The 23,729-nt window shown below is 40.5% G+C and overlaps 1 protein-coding gene and 1 pseudogene across 1 annotated transcript; both read right to left on the bottom strand.

Annotated features, from left to right (window-relative positions):
- Positions 1–2,615: 2,615 nt before the first annotated feature.
- LOC139442070 (uncharacterized) lies at positions 2,616–15,207 on the bottom strand (annotated as a pseudogene).
- A 4,018-nt stretch (positions 15,208–19,225) lies between these two features.
- Positions 19,226–22,181, bottom strand: LOC139442333 (uncharacterized). Its single transcript, XM_071223129.1, has 4 exons — positions 22,121–22,181; positions 21,640–21,772; positions 19,578–19,711; positions 19,226–19,383 (listed from the first exon to the last, which is right to left on the bottom strand). The coding sequence occupies exons 1-4, from the start codon at positions 22,179–22,181 to the stop codon at positions 19,226–19,228; spliced, it is 486 nt and encodes a 161-aa protein (XP_071079230.1).
- Between the last annotated feature and the right edge of the window lie 1,548 nt (positions 22,182–23,729).

Here is a 23,729-nt window from a genome sequence, read left to right as displayed (position 1 = left end):
TTGCTGCAGACAACTGAAACAATTGTTGATGCGAGATGAAACCATATTAATTTACTCATCATTAATCTATAGCTATAACAGTATCAGAAGCAAGCACAAGTTCCACAGAACACTTTGCAATCGTGATAGGAGCCTCTAGAATATTTTTGGAAGAAAACGTAAATTGCCCCTGTTTCACAAAATGCCACATAATCAAATAATACATATCTCAGAGATATATTGACATACACAATTGGTTCTTATACCTGCAAGCCATCTCTTATGTGATATATTTTCAATTACAGCCAACACCCAAGTAGCACACATGCCCTGGTGTATTTATCAAATGTTTTGAGAAGGAAAGTCTAGGTAAGACATAGCGATGATGAGTTAAAGGATAGTTTATATTGGAAAGGTTTCAAGGACGATCCTAGATGTTGTGGTAGCCGATGTGATAATAACTATTATTTCATATACAGTAAAAACCTGTTATATGGGCGATGGCGTCCTCAACTCAAATTGTCTGGATTAATAACTGTCATGAATACCGAATCATTGTTACTCCAGGTTATACGATGCCAGTATCAGAAGCCAGCACAAGTCCCACAGAACACTTTACAATCGTGATGATGTACGATTCCCATTAGGTTGTACGATTCCGACTCTATCATGAGCAAAGTGTTATGAATCACTATCAAATAGTGATGATACCGGGTGATCGAGACCCGTGAAGATCCGTTGTAGAATAGGTCTTCAGTAACCCATACTTGCCGTAAAAGGCAACTATGCTTGTCGTAAAAGGCGACTAACAGGATCGGGTGGTCAGGCTCGCTGACTTGGTTGATACATGTTATCGATCTTTCTGGAGCCTTAGCGTTCCATCCATCCACTACTTGTTTATATCCATTCTCTAGACGTCAAGTTTGCATGGCCGCCCGAGGGAGTCACTCTCCATATTTACTGTACAGGCCCCAGCATCATACGACGTTTTTGTGACGCCATTATCACATGACCATTTCCCGTCTCAGCGCTGACTCTGACCTGTTGCACACAATGATCCTTTCCACATGCTTTGAAATATAAAAAATATGCAAGTTTAAATTTGGTATGCGTTTTCCTTGCCTCTCAACCAATTCCGGGGTAGAATAGGTCTTCAGCATCCCATGCTTGCTATAAAAGGTGACTATGCTTGTCGTTAAAGGCGACTAACGGGATCGGGTGGTCAGGCTCGCTGGCTTGGGTGATACATGTCATCGATCCCAATTGCGTGGACCGATGCGCATGATGTCAATCACTGGGTTGTCTGGTCCAGACTCGATTATTTTACAGACGCCGTCATATAGCTGGAATATTGCTGAGTGCGGCGTTAAACAACAAAGAAACAAACAAACCAGGTGATCGACAAAAGGTGATCAGATCCTGCCCCACTGAAGGCCATCGGAGAGCGGAAGGTCCGGGGTTCGATTCCCGACCGCATCGTACTAAAAGACGTTACAGGATGGTACTTGCTGTTACCCTGCATGTATAACGTATGTGTATAGCTTTTGTCTGATAATCGTCTGGAGGATGTATAATGTAGATGTATAGCTTTTGTCTGATAATTGTCTGGAGGATGTATAACGTATGTGTATAGCTTTTGTTTAATACTTGTCTGGAGGATGTATAATGTAGATGTATAGCTTTTGTTTAATACTTGTCTGGAGGATGTATAATGTAGATGTATAGCTTTTGTTTAATACTTGTCTGGAGGATGTATAATGTAGATGTATAGCTTTTGTTTAATATTTGTCTGGAGGATGTATAATGTAGATGTATAGCTTTTGTTTAATACTTGTCTGGAGGATGTATAATGTAGATGTATAGCTTTTGTTTAATACTTGTCTGGAGGATGTATAATGTAGATGTATAGCTTTTGTTTAATACTTGTCTGGAGGATGTATAATGTAGATGTATAGCTTTTGTTTAATACTTGTCTGGAGGATGTATAACGTATGTGTATAGCTTTTGTTTAATACTTGTCTGGAGGATGTATAATGTAGATGTATAGCTTTTGTTTAATACTTGTCTGGAGGGTGTATAATGAAGATGTATAGATTTTGTTTAATAATTGTCTGGAGGATGTATAACGTATGTGTATAGCTTTTGTTTAATACTTGTCTGGAGGATGTATAACGTATGTGTGTAGCTTTTGTTTAATACTTGTCTGGAGGATGTATAATGTAGATGTATAGCTTTTGTCTGATAATCGTCTGGAGGATGTATAACGTGTGTGTATAGCTTTTGTTTAATAATTGTCTGGCTGATGTATAATGTAGATGTATAGCTTTTGTTTAATAATTGTCTGAAGGATGTATAACGTGTGTGTATAGCTGATGTCTGATAATTGTCTGAAGGCTGTATAATGTAGGTGTATAGTTTTTGTCTGATAATGGTCTGGAGGATGTATAATGTAGATGTATAGCTTTTGTTTAATAATTGTCTGAAGGATGTCTACCGTATGTGTTTAGTATGTTTCATGTACACATGTTTACCGATATATGGCCTTTGCTCGAATAATGTGCGTCATTTCTGTTTTGACTGTCTGTTGTTCTCGGACCGATAGTGAAATACTATGTTTCTTCCTTTCTAGTAGTTCTTCAAGGTAAATGTTCTCTCACGTCGTTATAAGCTATGACTTCGGGCAGAGAATGTTTTTTCAGAATATCAACAGCTAGCTTCAATGCATGTTCACTGGATGTGGCCATCAACGCTGTGGTCAAGCCTTTTGTCCAGGTCTCGTGAAATGACGTCAGCTTTCGCGCAGGATTGTCGAGCATGACATGGGGGATTCCGCACAGAGTGGAGAGGATATGTCCGTGCAGACGGTCAGTGATGACCACTCGCCCTCTCTGAAGAAACATGGCGCCAGTACTGGTGTGAAGAAAGGCATTCTCCATGGACGTCTCGCCTTTAGGTGATATGAATGATGTCCAGTCTGCCACGTGTACAGTGTAAGGCCCCATTAAGGACGGGATGGAGTAGTTGGGTGTTTCACCATCAGCCCGTTTGAGCCACAGTATGTCATATATTGGAGACATAAACCTAGGGATAGATCCTATTTGAAACACGATGTCTGGCACTAAGAACAGCGTTTGCTTCGGGAAGAGCTCTCGTCCTATAGCAAAGGACTTCCTGTCTCTTAAAAGGAATGTAATATTTGGATACTTTTGGTAAATTTCTTTCACATACACCATTCTGTGCGCGGGTAGGTGACCTCCTTTTAGCCATATACTTTGTGGAAACATCAAAATGTTAAAATGCTCATAAAAACGGCTTAGAATCTGGTCCCGAAGAACGTCGTTTTGTAAGTAGCCAATGAGATTGCCCCCTCCGTGTAGCAACACAACTGTGTTCTCTTTATTGTAGTTTCTGCTTAACCAGAGGGCTTTATCCAGGGCCCCTCTTTCCTCACACACATTCGTGTTACAGTAGTATACGAGCTGAATGCCCAGCCGTCTCAGGAGATAAATTTCGCCCACGGTTATGGCAGGGTCTCCTTTGTTCTCAAAGGCGTTTATGTCAAACAGAAATGCATATTTATAATTTCCTAGAAGAGTTTGGAATATGTTGAGCTGCACGCGTTGCATCTCAGTGATAAGATCATTGCTTTTGTTTAAGAAAGGTAGGTAGACATCTGTCTGGTTAGGATGATCCACTAAGTTCCATTTTTGGTAGGTTTGGGAAGCGTTAGGAGATGGTGGTATATTTGGACGGACGTGAGCGATGTTGTCTAGCCTGTTGAGGACCGACATCCAATGAGAGGTGTTTATTTTTAGCTTTTCATAAGGCTCCCGTTTGTCTTGTGGAACTGAAAGACTTAGTGTAGTGTATACTCCGCAACTAATTGCCAGTAGAAGAAACAGTATTTGCTTTCGATACTTGAGACCTGAAAGTGTCAATACCAAAAGAGACGTTAAAACAGTTCTTTATAATGAAGTAAATAATAACCATTGACATGCTATCTTCATATTAAAAATCAAAGATTTTTTGTTATGAAATCGCAGTTATTACAGACGCTGACCTTTCTCTGGTACTTAATCGTTTCCTTTACATGATGGAATCCTGCACGAGGATTGTTTAATGTTTTTTGTTAGCATTAGGGGTCCATTTCCAATACAAGGCATAATGACCCGGGACCGTATTCTCTATTGGAGCTATAGTATTAGTTATGGTGTCTTTAGTTGCCGTATGCGGTGTCATATTAGGTTCGCAGAAATATTGGGCGAGGCGTCAACTAAAGACACGAAAAGTTTACACTATCTGATATCCATATCGTAAAGGTCTTGTCAAAACGAAAACGTGACACTTTCATTACAACCGTTGACGTTAAGGGTCAAGGGGAGACTACTCTTCAGACCTTAGAGGCCAAACCTTGTTGACAACTGCAACTATTATCATTATCAATAAAGTTACGAACGTGATCTAAAAAACATATTAATGTCCTTGCACATCAAATTAATGATATTAAAACACAAAACAGTACCGAATAATGAATTTCGGTACCAGACGTTTCATGTCAAATATTTGAGGTGGGTGTTGGAAAATCCAAGATGGCTGTCACTGACGGTACACGGTGTCATATGAAGTCAGTAACAACCATCTTGGATTTTTACTGACGGTATACGGGCTCATATTAGGTTAGTACTCCTGCTCTCTGATTGGTCAATCTCACTTTGAGGCATAATAAACTATAGTACACTGGCAAATATGATCTTCCATGACTCACAATGGCTTACCTGTTTCAACCCTTAAGCCTGTTGAGGTATCCTTCCCCATTGTATATATTCCAAGGCCCAAAACTGCTAAAGCAAGTCCTCCAAGGTTTGAGAGCGACAGGGACCTCGATCCAGCCAACACTAGAAACATCACCACGAGGAGCCGCTTCAGATTGTTAAGGACGGCATGTGTGATAACTGACACCTCCTTAAGCACCACACTCGTCGACAGGGACGAGTACAACACGTGAAACTCAGTTGATGTCGAAAGAAGGAATACAACATGCGTACCAGGTCCGAGTTTATGAATTCCCAAAATGGCCACTGACGTCCATGCTAAGAAACTAAAGATCAGTGCGTGGTGTGAACGCACTTTAATTTCACACTCGCCTGTATATTTTATGGCAATGTTCCTCAAACCAAAACCTAAATTTGACAAAAGTGCAAATATTATCCCCGACAGGTGATAGATGTTTTTAAAGGATTGACCAGTGAAAATGATACACCCAATCACGACCAATGGTAGGCTGGTTTTCACCGAAACTGGAAGTGATTTTCTGCATACCAATGCATCTAACAGAGCAGTTGTGATAGGTTCCATGAGTCTGATGGCAATGGTTGAGGAAGCCTCTAAGAATGTCATGCTACAGTTACTACAGAGTGTCCCGACGAGGTGGCAGAGGGCCGGCAAGTGGCGCCATACAGCGCTGGTAGGGGCGTTGTTTTGGACAGCCTGTTTCATCATCAGGAGACAGAGACCCATCTGTGATGATGTAGCAAGACACGCCCATACAAGGCCGGGGATCCAGGGAACATGTTTTTGTGAGGTTGTCAAGAAACATTTCGTTGAGAGGTGACACAAATATGAAGTGGTTACCCAAGCCAAGTAGGCGACAGGGCCTTTGACGACTGTCTGAAACAAACACACAAAAAATCATTCGTTTTAGAAACTAAGTTGAAATTTCAAGATACTAAGTTGAAATTTCAAGATACTAAGTTGAAATTTTACGATACAGAAGTTGAAATTTCAAGATATTAAGTTGAAATTTCAAGATAATAAGTTGAAATTTCAAGATAATAGGTTGAAACTTCAAGATCCTATATTGAAATTTCAAGATAGTATCGGAAAAAACAAAAAAACGAATGGCCCTAAAAGGCTTCCGTAACTTTTTGGTTCGGATAATGAGAACATTTTAAACTAGAGGTTGCCAAATATGTTTTCTAGAATTTATGTATTGCGATTCAGAAATAATTAGATAGGATCTTTCCTATGGACAATAGAGAATAAAAAGCTGATGTGTGTAACATACACGTTCAATGAATACACATTTTCTAGAAAGCCTCCTGTCGCTGATTATTGAAATATTTAATGTGGGACTGAGATGAATAGACTGCTATTGGTAGTTACATACAGCTATGACGTCACTCTATTGCTTCAACTGTAGATTATCTGCAACGAATTGACAGTTTACTGACCCACATTCTACAAAGCAAATATTAATTCGAAGCACGCGTATTGCGAATCTACTGGATAACAACGATCAAATCGCACAAAATGCACGTGCAGTGCTAATATACGAGCTTCAAATGCAGCACAGGTATCGAAGCACGAAACTAAAGATTCTGATGTATTACAACAGTACTGTAATCGCTCACAACACCACCGTGCCAAGAGTCATGCTCTGTGTGCAATCACTTTGTGAAAAGTCAGGCCAACTTGCACAAAGCGATCTTAGCGATACGACTATTTTAAGCGTATGTTAAAGTATGGGAGTTACGATTTAAATCCATTTCACGTAAGAAATCAGTTGAAAGATTGCATAGAAGCATAAATAGTCATTCTATCTTTTGGAAACCGATAAGAGCATTACAAAACAAACCCAGACAGAAGAATCATATAACGAAAGCAGAATGGCTTTGCCATTTTAGAGAGGTTTTTGCAAATGACAATGTTTTTTCTCCTCACTTAGATGATGAAAATGAACTCAGTTCTAATCAGTTTACATATATTGATGCATTCATACTAAATTCTACGATAACTGAACATGAAATTATATCATCAATAAATAAGTTAAAAAAAGGAAAATCTGCCGGGCCCGATCAAGTGCTGATAGAAATACTTAAATGTTCCCAATTGGCAGTTGGTCTTGTTCAGAAATAGTCCCTCTACATAAAAAGGCGATCCGAGAAACCCTGACAACTACAGGGGGATCTCATAAATGAGTGTTCTGGGGAAAAATAATTCCTCTGTTTTGAATAACAGGCTTACTAACGTGGCGAATATGAGAGATAAGATACCGGAAGTTCAAGCTGGTTTTAGAAAACATTATTCAACCATAGATCATATTTTTACATTATATCCTGCAATTAAAAAATGTCTAACACGTCGTAAACACAAGGTTTACGTTGCTTTTATTGATTTTAAAAAGGCATTTGATACAGTTGATCGTTATAAATTATGGTGTTGTTTAAGAAAAGCTGGACTACAAGGGAAGATGTTTAATAAGATAAATATACTAAGGAATGGAATTTATCTGTAAATTTAGATAAGACAGAAATTATAGTATTCAGAAAAGGGGGTCCTTTAAATTTTAGGGAAAGATGGTACTTAAATGGACAACAAATTAATGTAGTTAATGGTTATAAGTATCTCGGCATACATTCAACACTGAATATGGACGAATGTGTATCACTGCGAGGGAAACGAGCTTTACTTAATATAGGTGTTTATGTGTGCGTGTGTGTGTGCGTGTGTGTGTGTGTGTGTGTGTTGGGGGGGGGGGGGGGGGAGGGGGGGTTACTGGTAATTTTACCACGACATTGAAGAATGCTTGGTTTCTGATTGTTTAAAAAGAGGTATCATTTTCCCTACTGAGGACAGCCTATCAATGCATACAACAATGGCTACCGATAACCCTTTACACTTTAGAATATGTCATACGTTCGAAATCAGAACTGCAGCTTATTAGTAAGTGCGTGAGTATGAATTTTAGCCGCTTTTAGCATTATTCCAGCAATATAACGGCGGGGGACACCAGAAATGGCCTCACGCATTGTACCTATGCAGCTTATTAAAAACTTGATGAAATCTATTTAAAAACCCACACGATTAAGTAACACACACTAACCACTGTGTCAGGGCCACATACTAATTGGTCACAAAAATAAGCAGTCCCCCTCGTTCGTCGTCTACAGCTACAAACGACGGTATTCATCCATGCTTAACAATGGCACTTTCATTGTTGACATGTTGACCATAACGATAGACAGGGATAGTTCCCCGGGTCCATGTCATTTGTAAACAACACTGTCACCGTGAAGCCAGGTAGCTTTTCGGGGTGGAGAGATAGTGATTCGTAATACTGTTGGGGATACAACTGCTACATAAGCACCACCTCAAGATACACAAATAAAATGTACCTTAAATCCTGTAATTAAGAAAAGGTTGATGGCGAAATAAACTCGTTCAACTCGTTTCCCCATTTCCACAACCTGTTATTCAATCATCAAAGTTCAATAAGAAGATTATCAATGATCAATCTATTTATAAAGCCACATTCTCCGTATCACCAATTCGTTTGTCATACATGTATATTATCACGTTCACTGCCTTTGAGTATATCTAATCTGTACAGTATGTCAAAGGCCGTTCAGCAGGTACCGCCCTGCTGTCATCAGGTCTTGGCTAAAGGCCATTCAGTAGGTACCACTCTGTTGTCATCAGGTCTTGGCTAAAGGCCATTCAGTAGGTACCACTCTGTTGTCATCAGGTATTGGCTAAAGGCCGTTCAGCAGGTACCGCCCTGATGTCATCAGGTCTTGGCTAAAGTCCGTTCGGCAGGTACCGCTCTGTTGTCATCAGGTCTTGGCTAAAGGCCGTTCAGCAGGTACCGCCCTGTTCTCATCAGGTCTTGGCTAAAGGCCGTTCAGCAGGTACCGCCCTGTTGTCATCAGGTATTGGCTAAAGGCCGTTCAGCAGGTACTGCCCTGTTCTCACCAGGTCTTGGCTAAAGGCCATTCAGTAGGTACCGCCCTGTTGTCATCAGGTCTTGGCTAAAGGCCGTTCAGCAGGTACCGCCCTGATGTCATCAGGTCTTAGCTAAAGGCCGTTCAGTAGGTACCGCCCTGATGTCATCAGGTCTTGGCTAAAGGCCATTCACCATGATACTGTATGTTGTCATCAGGTCAAGACTAAAGGCCATTCACCATGCTAGTGCTCTGTTGTCACTACTGTGGGCATTCAACTGTATGAACTTAATACATTCTTCGTGTGGTGACTATATACAATTTCGGAAAGTTCTTTTAACAAATGGCATTGCATTGGCTGTTATATTCTGTGTTAACATAAATAAAACTGTGTTTGGGTGTGTCGGTAACAGAGACATAACATGGATAAGATTTTTCAGAATTCATGTTTTTACAAAATAACGAATACCACGATGTGTCAAAATATACGCGAATCTTCACAGTCTTTAATTCCAGTCTTCACGCGACAGGACATGGAATAATATATCAGAGCTGAGCACCCGATTTAAGACAGTTAACTGCAGTAGTTTCACTGTCATTATTTGAAAAATACTTATAACGATCTTTCATAGAATCAAGGAAGAAGGATTCCTTCTTTTTCGACAAGGGGCGGTCGGGTAGCTTAGTGGTTAAAGCGTTCGTTCGGTCGTCACGCCGAAGACCCGGGTTCGATTCCCGACATGGGTACAATGTGTGAAACCCGTTTCTGGTGTCCTACGCCGTGATATTGCTGGAATACAGTAATCTACGTTTATAACGAACACGCTTATAACGAACTGACGGATATAACGAACTTACTTTTTTGGTCCCGACTATTTGCTGTAGTTATGCTGTATATATGCTTATAACGAACTACGGTTATAACGAACTACAATTAGTAGTCCATTTGAGTTCGCTATAACCGTAGTTTACTGTATATTGCTAAAAGCGGCGTAAAACCAAACTCACTCACTTTTTTTTGACAAATGTCTATGTCCCGAGGGTTTAATATTCTATAGTCGTGACCTTCCCTGGATTTGGGCTGATGGTATGCATAAAAACACGTGACATACCATCTAATTGAACTCTCGCCATGATCGTGTCGTGCTGTAGATTTGATCAGCTAGTCGTATATCACATAACATGACGGTAGCTTCGTCATACATTATCACAAAAATTATTCTGCATTTCATTATCAGTTCACTGAGTGTATTTCACATAACATCAATGAAGCGTTATCAGTAAATGAATACATTTATAGAAATAGACTTAATCACGCTACATACATACGTGTGGCATGTTATTACGAAAGCATGTATTACAATACAAACCCTGTAAGCACTCGGTCATGTGTTCACACTATACGACCTTAAGCTAAAATTCTGTATGCAGTCTAATGGCTATATACGAGGGGTGTTCAATAGGTTTTGCAACTTCAATATAAGACCAAGTCGGAGAATATATTTTGCACTTTTATGTCTCAGTTGAATCACCCACCCTTCAGCCCAGACTTAGCCCCCAGTGACTATTTCCTGTTCCGGCAAATGAAATCTGCCCTTCGTGGAAGACGCTTCCAGGATGGCGAGAACATAAAGGCTGCCACAGAGGTGTGGTTAGAGGGCCAACCTGCTAATTTCTATAAAAGTGGTATTAAAAGCTTGAAGGACAAATGAAATAAGGGTATTGAGGTGAATGGAGATTATATTGAAAAATAAAAGGTCAAAAGATCTTATATTGAAGTTGCAAAACTTATTGAACGTCCCTCGTACCGATTGGCAACTCATTAAGATATTCACTCTATACAAATATATACCATGCTGCCATTGTCGTTAACCAATCCCCAGTTCGTCTACTATACCCCTGAATTCCAACCGATCCCCAACTCAACCTTCTCTGTCCCTGAATTCCAACCGATCCCCAACTCAGCTTTCTCTGTCCCTGAATTCCAACCGATCCCCAACTCAGCTTTCTCTGTCCCTGAATTCCAATCGATCCCCAACTAAGCTTTCTCTGTCCCTGAATTCCAATCGATCCCCAACTCAGCTTTCTCTGTCCCTGAACTCCAACCGATCCCCAACTCAGCTTTCTCTGTCCCTGAACTCCAACCGATCCCCAACTCAGCTTTCTCTGTCCCTGAACTCCAAGAGTCCATGGACCATGTATGCAGCATAATACATTCTTGCTGTGGTGACAATTTCGAGTAGGGGCGGTCGGGTAGCCTAGTGGTTAAAGCGTTCGCTCGCCACGCCGAAGACCCGAGTTCGATTCCCGACATGGGTACAATATGTGAAGCCCATTTCTGGTGTCCCCCGCCGTGATATTGCTGGAATATTGCTAAAAGCGGCGTAAAACCATACTCAATCACTCTGATTTAGATATGACATTATCAAGTATTGGTCTGTCTGTCGCCCCTTGGGATCTCTATTCTCTAGTTTTCAAGTTATTTGTCCTTACAGGTTTTATGTTACTACACTACTCTACACTACTCTACACTACTCACTACAATTTCGAGTACATGGACCGCTCGGAAATGTGACAATGTAACTGTGTCATCTGTTGAATATTTGCCATAGACACCCCAGTGTCTTGGTTCATAATACACCTGCCGAGGAATGGGTGGTAGATAAACAGGCATACTCCCTACGTTAGTCTTCGTACATAATACACCTGTCGAGGAATTGGTGGTAGATAAACAGGCATACTCCCTACGTTAGTCTACGTACATAGTACACCTGCCGAGGGGGGTGTTGTAGATAAACAGGCATACTCCCTACGTTAGTCTTCTTACATAATACACCTGCCGAGGAATGGGTGGTAGATAAACAGGCATACTCCCTACGTTAGTCTTCGTACATAATACACCTGCCGAGGGGTGGGTGGTAGATAAACAGGCATACTCCATACGTTAGTCTACGTACATAATACACCTGCTGAGGAATGGGTGGTAGATAAACAGGCATACTCCATACGTTAGTCTACGTACATAATACACCTGCCGAGGAATGGGTGGTAGATAAACAGGCATACTCCCTACGTTAGTCTACGTACATAATACACCTATCGAGGAATGGGTGGTAGATAAACAGGCATACTCCCTACGTTAGTCTTCGTACATAATACACCTGCCGAGGGGTGGGTGGTAGATAAACAGGCATACTCCCTACGTTAGTCTACGTACATAATACACCTGCCGAGGAATGGGTGGTAGATAAACAGGCATACTCCATACGTTAGTCTTCGTACATAACACACCTGCCGAGGGGTGGGTGCTAGATAAACAGGCATACTCCCTACGTTAGTCTACGTACATAATACACCTGCCGAGGAATGGGTGGTAGATAAACAGGCATACTCCCTACGTTAGTCTACGTACATAATACACCTGCCGAGGAATGGGTGGTAGATAAACAGGCATACTCCATACGTTAGTCTTCGTACATAATACACCTGCCGAGGAATGGGTGGTAGATAAACAGGCATACTCCATACGTTAGTCTTCGTACATAATACACCTGCCGAGGGTGGGTGGTAGATAAACAGGCATACTCCATACGTTAGTCTACGTACATAATACACCTGCCGAGGGGTGGGTGGTAGATAACCAGGCATACTCCCTACGTTAGTCTTCGTACATAATACACCTGTCGAGGGTGGGTGGTAGATAAACAGGCATACTCCCTACGTTACAAATAACTTGTAAAACTAGAAAATAGAGATCCCAAGCGGCGACAGACAGACCAATACTTGATAATGTCATATCTAAATCAGAGTGAGTGGGTATGGTTTTACGCCGCTTTTAGCAATATTCCAGCAATATCACGGCGGGGAACACCAGAAATGGGCTTCACACATTGTACCCATGTCGGGAATCGAACCCGGGTCTTCGGCGTGACGAGCGAACGTTTTAACCACTAGGCTACCCGACCGCCCCTCTAAATCAGAAGATATGACCTGCAGTCGCTTCTGTTCGTTAGGTAGGCCACAAGCCACTGATATGATAAACTACTTTCTCCGTGTCCCGACCGGGTCCTGCTTAAATCACCATTCATAAAAAGACATTCTATTAAACAGTTAATAAAGGATAATGATCCTCGCATATTTTCTCACACGTGGTGCTACGGGAGACTATTTGTAAATGTTGATTAGATGTTCCTTTCTTCTTTCAAATAGTTGAATATGGAAGCCTGTTTATAATCCGATATTCACATAAATATATTTTTTTAATAGGTGAGGGATTCCCAAGAAAAAACACTAAATTGTACACTTCACACATTAGATCGATTTCTACTCTCACATTTATTTATATAAAGATAAGAGACACAATGTGTTTTTTCTACTATGATTTCGAGTACAGTGAGTGAGTTGGGTTTAACGCCGCTTTTAACAATATTGCATTTATATCACGGCGTGTCAGCTTAATGTGGGAGGAAAGCCCGAAGTGATGCAGGTCTCACACGTTTATCACTTCGGTGAAACCCACGAGCACGGGTATGGTGCTGACAAACCTAGAAACATAATCGGGGCGAACCGGGATTCGAACCCACAATCATAGGTTTCTGGGGTGTTCAAGGGACGCAACTCTGCACAACGAATCGCGGCGCCTGACACGAGTGGCCACCCGTGCCACCACATAAACAATGAAAGAAATCAAGAAAATCACAACTGTATGATAAGCAGAATCAATAAGATTGACACAAATAATGGTCCACCGAGATTACTCGACCATCTTTGAAAGTGTCAAAAGTGTCAAAATGACGTTCTACGCAGGTGTGTGACGCTACTGCGTGAGGTACAACTATCATTCGTCACCACTCGCCCCTTTCCGTAACATGTCGTATTTTCGCACATTACATTCATCGATAGGGGGACGAGTCTTCTTGCAGGTCACGGAAAGGGACGAGTGGTGACGAATGATGAGTCGGGCACGAGTCGCTTGTCACGGAATAACACGAGTTGGTCACGAATGGTACAACTATAGGATGTGTTTGGGCGTTCAGTTTTACAGACACAAACATTCTTGCATAATGTTTATCGTCAACATTAATCTTTGTTCTAACACTTGGTATTAACATTTATTATGTATGATTTATGATTTTATGATATATGATCTCCTACTTTTTTAAGAGATCATACTAAACAAAAAAAGGTAGGGATCATGATTTGTTTGTTGTTTAACACCGCACTCAGCAATATTCCAGCTATATGACGGCGGTCTGTAAATAATCAGGTCTGGACCAGACAATCCAGTGATTGACACCACGAGCATCGATCCACGAAATTGGGATACGATGACATGTATCAACCAAGTCAGCGAGCCTGACCATCCGATCCCGTTAGTCGCCTCTTACGGCAAGCAGAGTCGCCTTTTACGGCAAGCATGGGCAGCTGAAGACCTATTCTACCCCGGATCATCACAGACTGTCACTGATCATGAATGTAGTGAAAGTTGAGCACACAATTTCATAAAAATATAACGTTTTTTCTGTATATCACTATTGCAATACGTGACGTTACATATGAATTCAATGCATGTATTATGTAAGTCAGAATATCAAATACAGTAAACTACGGTTATAACGAACTGGCCGATACAACGAACTTATTTTTCAGTCCCGACCATTTGTTGCATAAATGGCGTATATATGCTTATAACGAACTACGGTTATTACGAACTAAAATTAGTGGTCCCTTCGAGTTCGTTATAACCGTAATTTACTGTATACTACATAAGAGTGAGGACACCCTGTGTCATCATTGATTTTCAGTAATCCATTCATATAATGTTGACTACTATATTGCTTTTGGGTCAGTGGAATATGTTTCGGCGGACAATTGACACAGGTTATTCTACAGTTTCACATTAACGAGACAACCAACTTGTTTTATATTATTTGTTTTGCTCTTTGATTCTAATTGCGATATGAAGATGTCGTTGAAAACTGTCTATACGACTGTACTCGTATAAGCTGTCTCCTCTAATGCATTCGTCACCACTCGCCCCTTTCCGTAACCTGCAAGAAGACTCGTCCCTCTATCGATGAATGTTATGTGCGAAAATACGGCAAACCAATCAGAACGCGCACATGATTTCAAGTTCTTCGTCAAAGAATCCATCAGAAATAATTTTTGATTTTACATCTAAAAACATACTCAAAACACAGTTAAATGTGTTCAAGCATACTGTATAACTTCGCATGTCCCGATGTGCTTTAAATTGCATCTGAAATATATAAAATATATGGGGAAATATATGTGAACCATTACGCAACGAGTTGACAATTGTTTTAGGTATGCCCGTTTGCGCTAAGACGGAACCCGGTCGCAAAAATGACCATGAGAGGGGCACGAGTCGCTATTCGGCTTGTCCCGGAATAACACGAGTTGGTCACGAATGTCCTCTAATGCTGTAAAAGGTTTCGTTTACTTACGGAATACATAGGTAAGTTCCCACAGTGCGCGAGCTGGACATGTGACCAGCGTGATGTTCTATTAAGGACGGTCCTGATAGCAGTCGCGATGACTTCAATCACAGGCGTCAGAAGCATCTGTCAGTGTGTCGTGTTGTAGATAAGTGTGCCAGCCCACGATCGCATTTCTTAGTATGATAATCACGTTGTGGTGATAACAGCTGTTATATTGGTAGATATATTGATACTGCTGTATATATAATATACTATATATAATAAATATTGAGTAAGTATGGTTTTACGCTGCTTTTAGAAATACATTGTATTCCAGCAATATCACGGCGGGGGACACCATAAATAATGGGCTTCACAAATTGTACCCGGAATCGAACCCGGGTCTTCGGCGTGACGAGCGAACGCGAACGCAACCACAAGGCTACCTCTCATTTGAATGGAACTGTTGTTGAAAATTGATATAAAAACCCTTCAAGTAACATTTTATAACATTTTCATTGGCAATCCGACCTGAGATCTATTTGTTATTGTGCCGACAAGGGAGGCCCAGTCGTCTAAGGCGCCGCGTTACGACGTAAATTGTAATAAAAAGGTAAATTGTAATACTTGCAGCAAATTGTAATAATTTTGACGTAAATTGTAATAAAAAGGTAAATTGTAATACTTGCAGCAAATTGTAATAATTTTGACGTAAATTGTAATAAAAAGGTAAATTGTAATACTTGCAGCAAATTGTAATAATTTTGACGTAAATTGTAATAAAAAGGTAAATTGTAATACTTGCAGCAAATTGTAATAATTTTGACGTAAATTGTAAGAAACAACGTAAATTGTAATAATATTTGACGTAAATTGTAATACACAAATTGTAATAAAAATTGACGTAAATTGTAATAATCTCTACTTGTGGTAAAATGTTATAAAGTCTTACATAAATTGTAATACCCTTACTACCGTAGTGTCCAAGACGCCAATTGACTAGAAATGATTTTTGTCAGTTGAGCTTGCGTTTCACATGTACAATTCTAGAAATACTGTGTATGATGACAAACGTACAAAACTGTTAAGTTAGGGATGGTTGGTATAGGATTTATCGTGCAATCGTTATTAAAGGGTGGTGTCAACATCGATAAATTTAAATGACTGAAAGATCCATCCTCGGGTTCAAAATGATGGGTTACACAAAGAACTTAATTGTGACATATTGTTCAATACTCTTATAAGGCTATTCAAGATGTTTTTTGCATGACTTGCTTCAACTGTACGTTGACCAGTTCGACACGACTGAACGAGTGATGACGAAGGGTACAAACACAGGCTGGTAAACCAGTGTGTCGATTTGCAGTGGAAACGCTATACGAGTTGAGAAGGAGTACATGATCCTTTTCTTGAAACAAACGAGGGAATTTAATCATATTTATACAATTCATTTTATTTTGACGAAGAATTCAAATACAACAAATGAGTTGACAGATCCCGTGCATACACAAATAACATCCGGTATCTTCGGATAACTCTTGTACAGTTTCAAAGAGTATACGAGTTATCATAAATTTCTTGCAATCAATTGCTGAAATATATCTACTTGTATCCAAATAGAAAGGAATTGAAAATTTACAATGAAAATATGTTTGTCACTAAAGTAAATTTTCTCTTTGACCTTGAAACGTACTTGAAGATCATTAAACTCGACAATCGTTGGTGGATTGCGCCAAGAAACCTTGATACGAAATATATACGTACAATAATCCCCTGAAAAAATAACCTCCTCTGAAAGATTAAAAGGATTAAAGTAATTTGGGCTAACATCAAGCACTGTAATAACATACTCTCTTAAAATTCCAATGAAATGACTGGTGACTTACCAAAAAGTCAAATTATATTTTGCTCCGATTTTTTTACCTAGTTCTAATTGCCTACCCTTATCACTTTTTTTCTGAAATTGAGTTGAAACTTCCAAATTTGAGACTGCAATATATGTCTTCAGGAGGTATTTCATACACAATGTAACAACTGTTTTATCCCATTTCAAATTTGGTTTCATGCTGAATCGCTCTTTTCAACTACTGCTAACACACTTTAAATGCAAGGAAAGCATCCCAGACACATATTTTTTATATATAAATACATTGTGTTGATAACCACAAACTTAACCTACAGAAATAACCCTCCAGTGAGTTTATATAAACCGACGTCCAAAAGAAACTTTACCAACTGAAAATATATATTTCCGACAAAGTATAAAAATATTTTCGATGAAGTCTATCTAAAACACATAACCTAAATACAACAATAGTGTATGCAGAAAATTTTAATCGTCTGTTACATGTTTGCGAGATAACACGCGAAAAAGTGAAAAACACGTGCACCACGGACAACTGCAAATGCACGTGCGAGTAGGGTATAAAACAATTGCAACGGTAAGTCAGACATCCACAGTGATAAAAAAATCACAAAAGAAATGTCACGACTCACAGTCGAACAACGTGAACGAGCCTTGGGTATGGTACAGATGGGAGCCACCCACGCCCATATTGCACGAACCTTCGGTTGCTCCCGTGTTGCCGTTACCAACTTGATGCAACGTTATAGACAGACAGGGTGGACCGCTGACAGGCCAAGAACAGGCAGACCGAGGGTGACCACGCCCCATGATGACCGGTACTTGCGTACCTCGCACCTCCGAAATCGCTTCCTGACAGTCACGTCATCGGCGACAAATGCCTTAGGTCACAGGGTTAGTCGACAGACAGTGGCCAGGAGACTCAGGGCTCATGGAGTCAGGGCTTTTAGACAATACAGAGGACAGCTATTGACAGCGCAACATCGTCGTCTGCGATTGAGATGGGCCCGGACTGTACGACGTTGGCAACGACGTGACTGGCAGAGGGTTGTCCTCACTGACGAAAGTCGATTCTGTATATTTAGGGCTGATGGAAGACAACGTGTTTACCGCCGACGGGGTGAACGAACGGCGGCGTGTTGCGTGCAGGAGGTCGTACCATATGGTGGAGGGAGTGTCATGGTGTGGGGAGGGATCTGTGGGCAGGAGAGGACACCGCTGGTCATCGTTGACGGAAACTTGACAGCTCAGCGTTACATGGATAACATTCTTCGTCCAGTTGTCCTACCATTTCTCCAACAGCAGCCACGTGGTGTCATTTATCAGCATGACAACGCTAGAGCCCATACAGCCAGAATTGTCACTAACTTCCTCGCAGCCAACAACGTCAAAGCCCTGCCGTGGCCTGCATGCTCACCCGACATGTCCCCCATAGAACACCTCTGGGACTTGATGGATCGTCGTGTTCGACAACGACCACACTCTCCAGCCAACCAGGAAGAATGGCGTCAAATCCCAAGTGACCTCATCAGACGACTGACTTTTTCTGTGCGTCGAAGAGTTTTTGCGTGTATTGAGGCATTTGGTGGTCACACACGCTACTAATGACTTGTTATTGAACGTGAGCGATTGTTTATGTACTCTGCCTATTGTCCATGATTCTGAAAGCTCGAGTTTTGTACCACACCCAACTTTGGGGGGCTCTGAAGTCATTCTCGGTCGCGGTATGATTGTCATTTTCAGTGTTGATTATGTTGATATATTGATCTTCTCAATACACTTTACTTCATACCTGTATGTTTTGTTGTTGTTGAGCAAGAGTGATACCAAACTCTGGTAAAGTTTCTTTTGGACGTCAGTTTATATACAACAATGTTCGATTTATCAAGTTTCAACAAGTTCTCACACCCCACACTATGTCATATTTAATGACGATTGTACGATAAACCCTGTACCAACCCTGACAAGGATAGGTCCTAGTCATTAAACGCCTTTGACACTAAACTTATAAGGTTATTACAATTTATGTAAAAAGTTATTACATTTTACCGCAAGTTGAGATTATTACAATTTACGTCAATTTTTATTACAATTTGCGTATTGGTGGAAACTGGACTTTTAATTACCTTGCCTCGGGAAGATGATTTCAACAAGATAGAAAGCACTTTCCACACTGCTGGACTGTCGCCATCGGATTGTGTTCTTTGGTTTGATAATGATACCTACGTCTGGTGATGCTGAACAATGGCGGCCTCCGACATGGAGCGGTTGAAACCAAAGGCTGCTCTCCACGCAACCACTTCGGTACAGCTGCGGATGACTGCAGTCGCTTCCCCTACCATGCATGAAGCGTTCACTCGGGGAGGGATGGACGCAAGTACTACAACAGAGAAACAAAATGCTAGCCTTACTTTGCGTAACTTTTCTTAGTAATGATTCTGGCTAAACAGTCACACTTCGCAGTACACTTCAATTTACTGTTCATGTCAATTGTTAAGAGTGAGAGAGAGCTGGGAGAGGTGATTTGAGAGGTGAATTTTGTTGAACCTTCAGCGTGGATGTTTCTATACTTACGCTGCAGGGTATAGGGTGAGGGGTGGTCGTCGATACAGATGCCGTTGACTGCAGCAAAGCTGCGGAGGGTGTCGCGGTTGTCACAGGTCACCGTCCGCTGGAATGCACACAGAAGTCGCTCCTCGGTAACCTCACTGGAAGGAGACAACCCAGACGGTATTAGATCTAAATGGTGGATCTAGTGAATGATTCTAAACGCTGTCTAATGAAGAGTCTAAATTTGGACGATATTGTGATTTAAGTGCCTTTTAATTCGCCGCCGCACAGTAAAGGCGGGTGCCTACCGTATTTTTACAATGTTATAGCATATCACTTCGGAACAAGTGTGAACGACAGCAGTCGCTCACTACGACAGAGAAACATAAAATGCTGTCCCGAAGTGATAAACAAACAATTCATACCAAAAGATATAACAGAAACTGAAAACGACCTAAGTTGTTGCCACCACCACGAATCAACAGAATGGCAACATAGATGCACGTGTTGATAAAACATCTTCACCGTTCTAACCCCGCTGTAACAGCTGTCCACCCAGTTGTTAATACCATGAAATAAACAGTGTCCCCGTGAGGACATGTCAATAGTAGCTGGTAAAAGACGATCATCAGAATAATCTGTCCTAGAGATGCAAAAGCTATATGGAAAATAAATTGTAATTGATGATGGTTTGGTTTTATTTTAAAACGAACTGTTATCGTCCTGTAGCTAATTGAGCGATATGTCTTCACAACACTCAACACCAACACGGCCCGCTCAGTTTTAACGTAAGCGGCACACACAAAAAAAGAGTCGGGCAAAAGAAAGTTTGATTTGACCTAAAGATTTCAAACGATATCAAAACGTAGGGTCCAAAACACAACATCATCACCATTGACTAACCATTTCTTGATTGTTTCATTTTTATCCACCATCAAACAAGGGTGTATACTATCTATTTCCCTGCAGTTTACTTTGTGAGATGTATGAATATGCATGTCATTGGGCATATGCTGTGACTGTTGTCATTCACGACTTTCCAACAAAGCGGCAATCAAGGTGGCAATTTGAAAAAACGGCATGTTAAAAAGTATTTAAATATTGAAGTTTGTCTTTAGAATACTCACCCCAAGTGTAAAACGCAGAACCAAATATCTAACTGAATGTCTACCTTTGATTGTTACTGTCCCCGGAGTGGTGGGGTAGCCTGGTGGTTAAAGCGTTCCCACGTCATGCCGAAGGCCCGGGTTCGATTTCACTCATGGTTACAATGTGTGAAGCCCTAATGTCCCCTGTCGAAATATTGCTAAAATCAGCGTTAAGCCTTGCGCACTCACTGAAGATTGCCGTAGACACTGGTGATTGTAATACGGAACTAGAAGTGCTTTTCTAATCTAACCCATCGGCGTTTATTCGTGCAGAGCAAGGTCCGATCTGTTGTGTAATCTTCATTAACACACACCAGAACAGGGTTTAGGTATCAGATTGTTTTGTTGATCAGTTAATGTGAAATAAACTGATTTAACACTTTCACAACAGCAAAAATATCACAAAACACGTGGCACGTGATTAAGTTTGGCTTGTGTACAATATTTGATGCTCCTCAGATGTCCGGTGTTTACAAAGGGTACATACAAAGTATATCTTATCTCCATTTTAAGATCAATTCCAAGTCTGTTTCCAAGACCCTAGAGAATAAATCATAAAATGAACCAATTCAAGTGTAGAATGATTTGATAAGTCTAGAAAATGAGTATTATTCTGGGCTCCATTTGGATTTGATTTTATATTCTGTAGATATATTTTTTAAATGAGATAACTTTATTTGTGGGACAAAGTGTTCGTCCATTAAAAACCCTGAACCCATTCGCCATCACGGCTTCGTGACATCATCTTCGACTTCTCTATTAACTCCAACTTAGCACCGAATATCCCTCGCTAACCTGTGCAATTTGATTGGATGGCTATTTTTAGCATCTCGTCATTCGAAACCAAGCTGTGGGAAGGCAGCGAATTGGTAAAGGGTATTTATGACAATAGAATGGAGATATTATACCCTGGGTAAGCGAAGATGTGCAAGGTTTACCTGCAGACAGCGTTGAGGGTGCTGTGGATGTCATGGTGTGTCAGAATACCGTCGAGGTTGACGTAATATCCGAGAAGGGTCAAATGACAGATGTCGTTCATCCACCACAAAAAGTTGACAACGTCACATCTATCTGCAGGAATAAGGTTATTGGTTGAAATAGGGTTTGGGGTCCAAATGCAGCTGACATAGGTTTTTGGAAAGTTTGAAAGAGATGGGTGTCAAACACTTCTATTTCACTTCATTTTGTACAGTTCGATTTAATCTTTAAAAAGACCCACCATATGAGTGAATAAATTATGTAATAGTAAATGAATTTATATGCATATATTTTATCGGCTATATCGTCACAGTTATCTGACAATCGTAGATAATTGACTGACGTTTTCCTTTGGAAAGCCTTGAACGACAAACAGTTTTAGAATATTAACACCAGTTGTGGACTATTGAACAATATGAAGTATTCTATTGCTACTAATACCAAAATAGTTCTGTGCTCGTGCCATCAACATTCCCAGATGCAGGAAAGCTGCAAACTTCATTCTGTACAGTACTCCACAAAAAAACCTGAAAACAAAATAACAACGCAACATAACACCGCAAAGCAACATAACAGCATAACACAACACCTGCCAACAACATACCAAAACACATGCAAGCAACAAGACAATATACAAAAACACCTGCAAGCAACAAGACAATATACAAAAACACCTGCAAGCAACAAGACAATATACAAAAACACCTGCAAGCAACAAGACAATATACAAAAACACCTGCAAGCAACAAGACAATATACAAAAACACCTGAAAACAATATGACAATATACAAAAACACCTGCAAACAGCATAACAAAACACCAGCAAGCAACAAGACAATATACAAAAACACCTGCAAGCAACAAGACAATATACAAAAACACCTGCAAGCAACAAGACAATATACAAAAACACCTGCAAGCAACAAGACAATATACAAAAACACCTGCAAGCAACAAGACAATATACAAAAACACCTGCAAGCAACAAGACAATATACAAAAACACCTGCAAGCAACAAGACAATATACAAAAACACCTGCAAGCAACAAGACAATATACAAAAACACCTGCAAGCAACAAGACAATATACAAAAACACCTGAAAACAATATGACAATATACAAAAACACCTGCAAACAGCATAACAAAACACCTGCAAGCAACAAGACAATATACAAAAACACCTGAAAACAACATAATGACATTTCAAAACACTTCTGCCCAAGTTAAGAGCGTTAACTCACGATGAAAGTCCAGTTTCCATCCTTGCCAAACTAGGCTGGTATTATAGAGTTACAGTTCTGGTGGGTGATGCTATTCCAATCAAAATCGTGCAACGAAATGGAAATTCGGTTCGTAAACTGTGCTGCAGATTTCGGGCGATTTGCAAAACATGTACACCGCCAACTCGTTGTCAACAGATATTTTCCAAGTCTTTTCATGTTTTTAATCAAGGTACTCTCGTGATTTGATGCACTTCGCGATGTAAGCACCCTTTTATCATATAAATATAGATAGATCTTGATTATCGAGCAGATCGTCTTGACTGGGCGCCGCCATTTTGAAATAAATGTAAGTGATACGAGAGGTGAATCTGATTGGTCTTTAGGAGAGGCTTAGAAGGGACATAACTCGTAATAACCACACTTGGCGCTACGATCGAGCCCAGGAATTCCTGCCCAGATTGGCAATGGTGGAGACTGGACTTTTAAAGTCAGTTAACTCCCTTGCCTCGGGAAGATGGACAAAACATGGAAAGAAGATGTGCTAAAACATATTTGAAGAAAGTACTAAACAGTTTTGAAGATTAGGAAACAATGAACAGAAAGAAAAGGTAGGTTGCATTTCTTCACATACTGCCTGTTGACAAAACAAGCCGGACGCTGGACGTGTTACATTTTTCATTTGCAGACATTGAACGTTAACACATCAAAGGGACGCACCAAACGTATTACCATAACATTTATAACATTTGTTTCGAGGAAGCAAATGCAGTTAAGAGAGACACACAAGATGCATTTTTTTAATTTCCTGCATGTTTATAGAAAC

The sequence above is a fragment of the Haliotis cracherodii genome, unplaced genomic scaffold (genome assembly GCF_022045235.1).
Source record: "Haliotis cracherodii isolate W230 unplaced genomic scaffold, xgHalCrac1.p SCAF_5, whole genome shotgun sequence".
Classification (NCBI taxonomy): domain Eukaryota; kingdom Metazoa; phylum Mollusca; class Gastropoda; order Lepetellida; family Haliotidae; genus Haliotis; species Haliotis cracherodii.
The sequence above is the reverse complement of the archived record's forward strand: the minus strand, read 5'-3'. Positions and strand labels throughout refer to the sequence as shown.

Bases quoted from the DNA above. Each gene is read 5' to 3' on its own strand.
- LOC139442333 (XM_071223129.1), bottom strand. From the start codon at position 22,181: ATGAAGTTTGCAGCTTTCCTGCATCTGGGAATGTTGATGGCACGAGCA. The intron at 21,773-22,120 runs GTATTAGTAGCA...TTATTCCTGCAG, and splicing joins ACGAGCACAGAACTATTTTG to ATAGATGTGACGTTGTCAAC. The intron at 19,712-21,639 runs GTAAACCTTGCA...GTCTCCTTCCAG, and splicing joins ACCCTCAACGCTGTCTGCAG to TGAGGTTACCGAGGAGCGAC.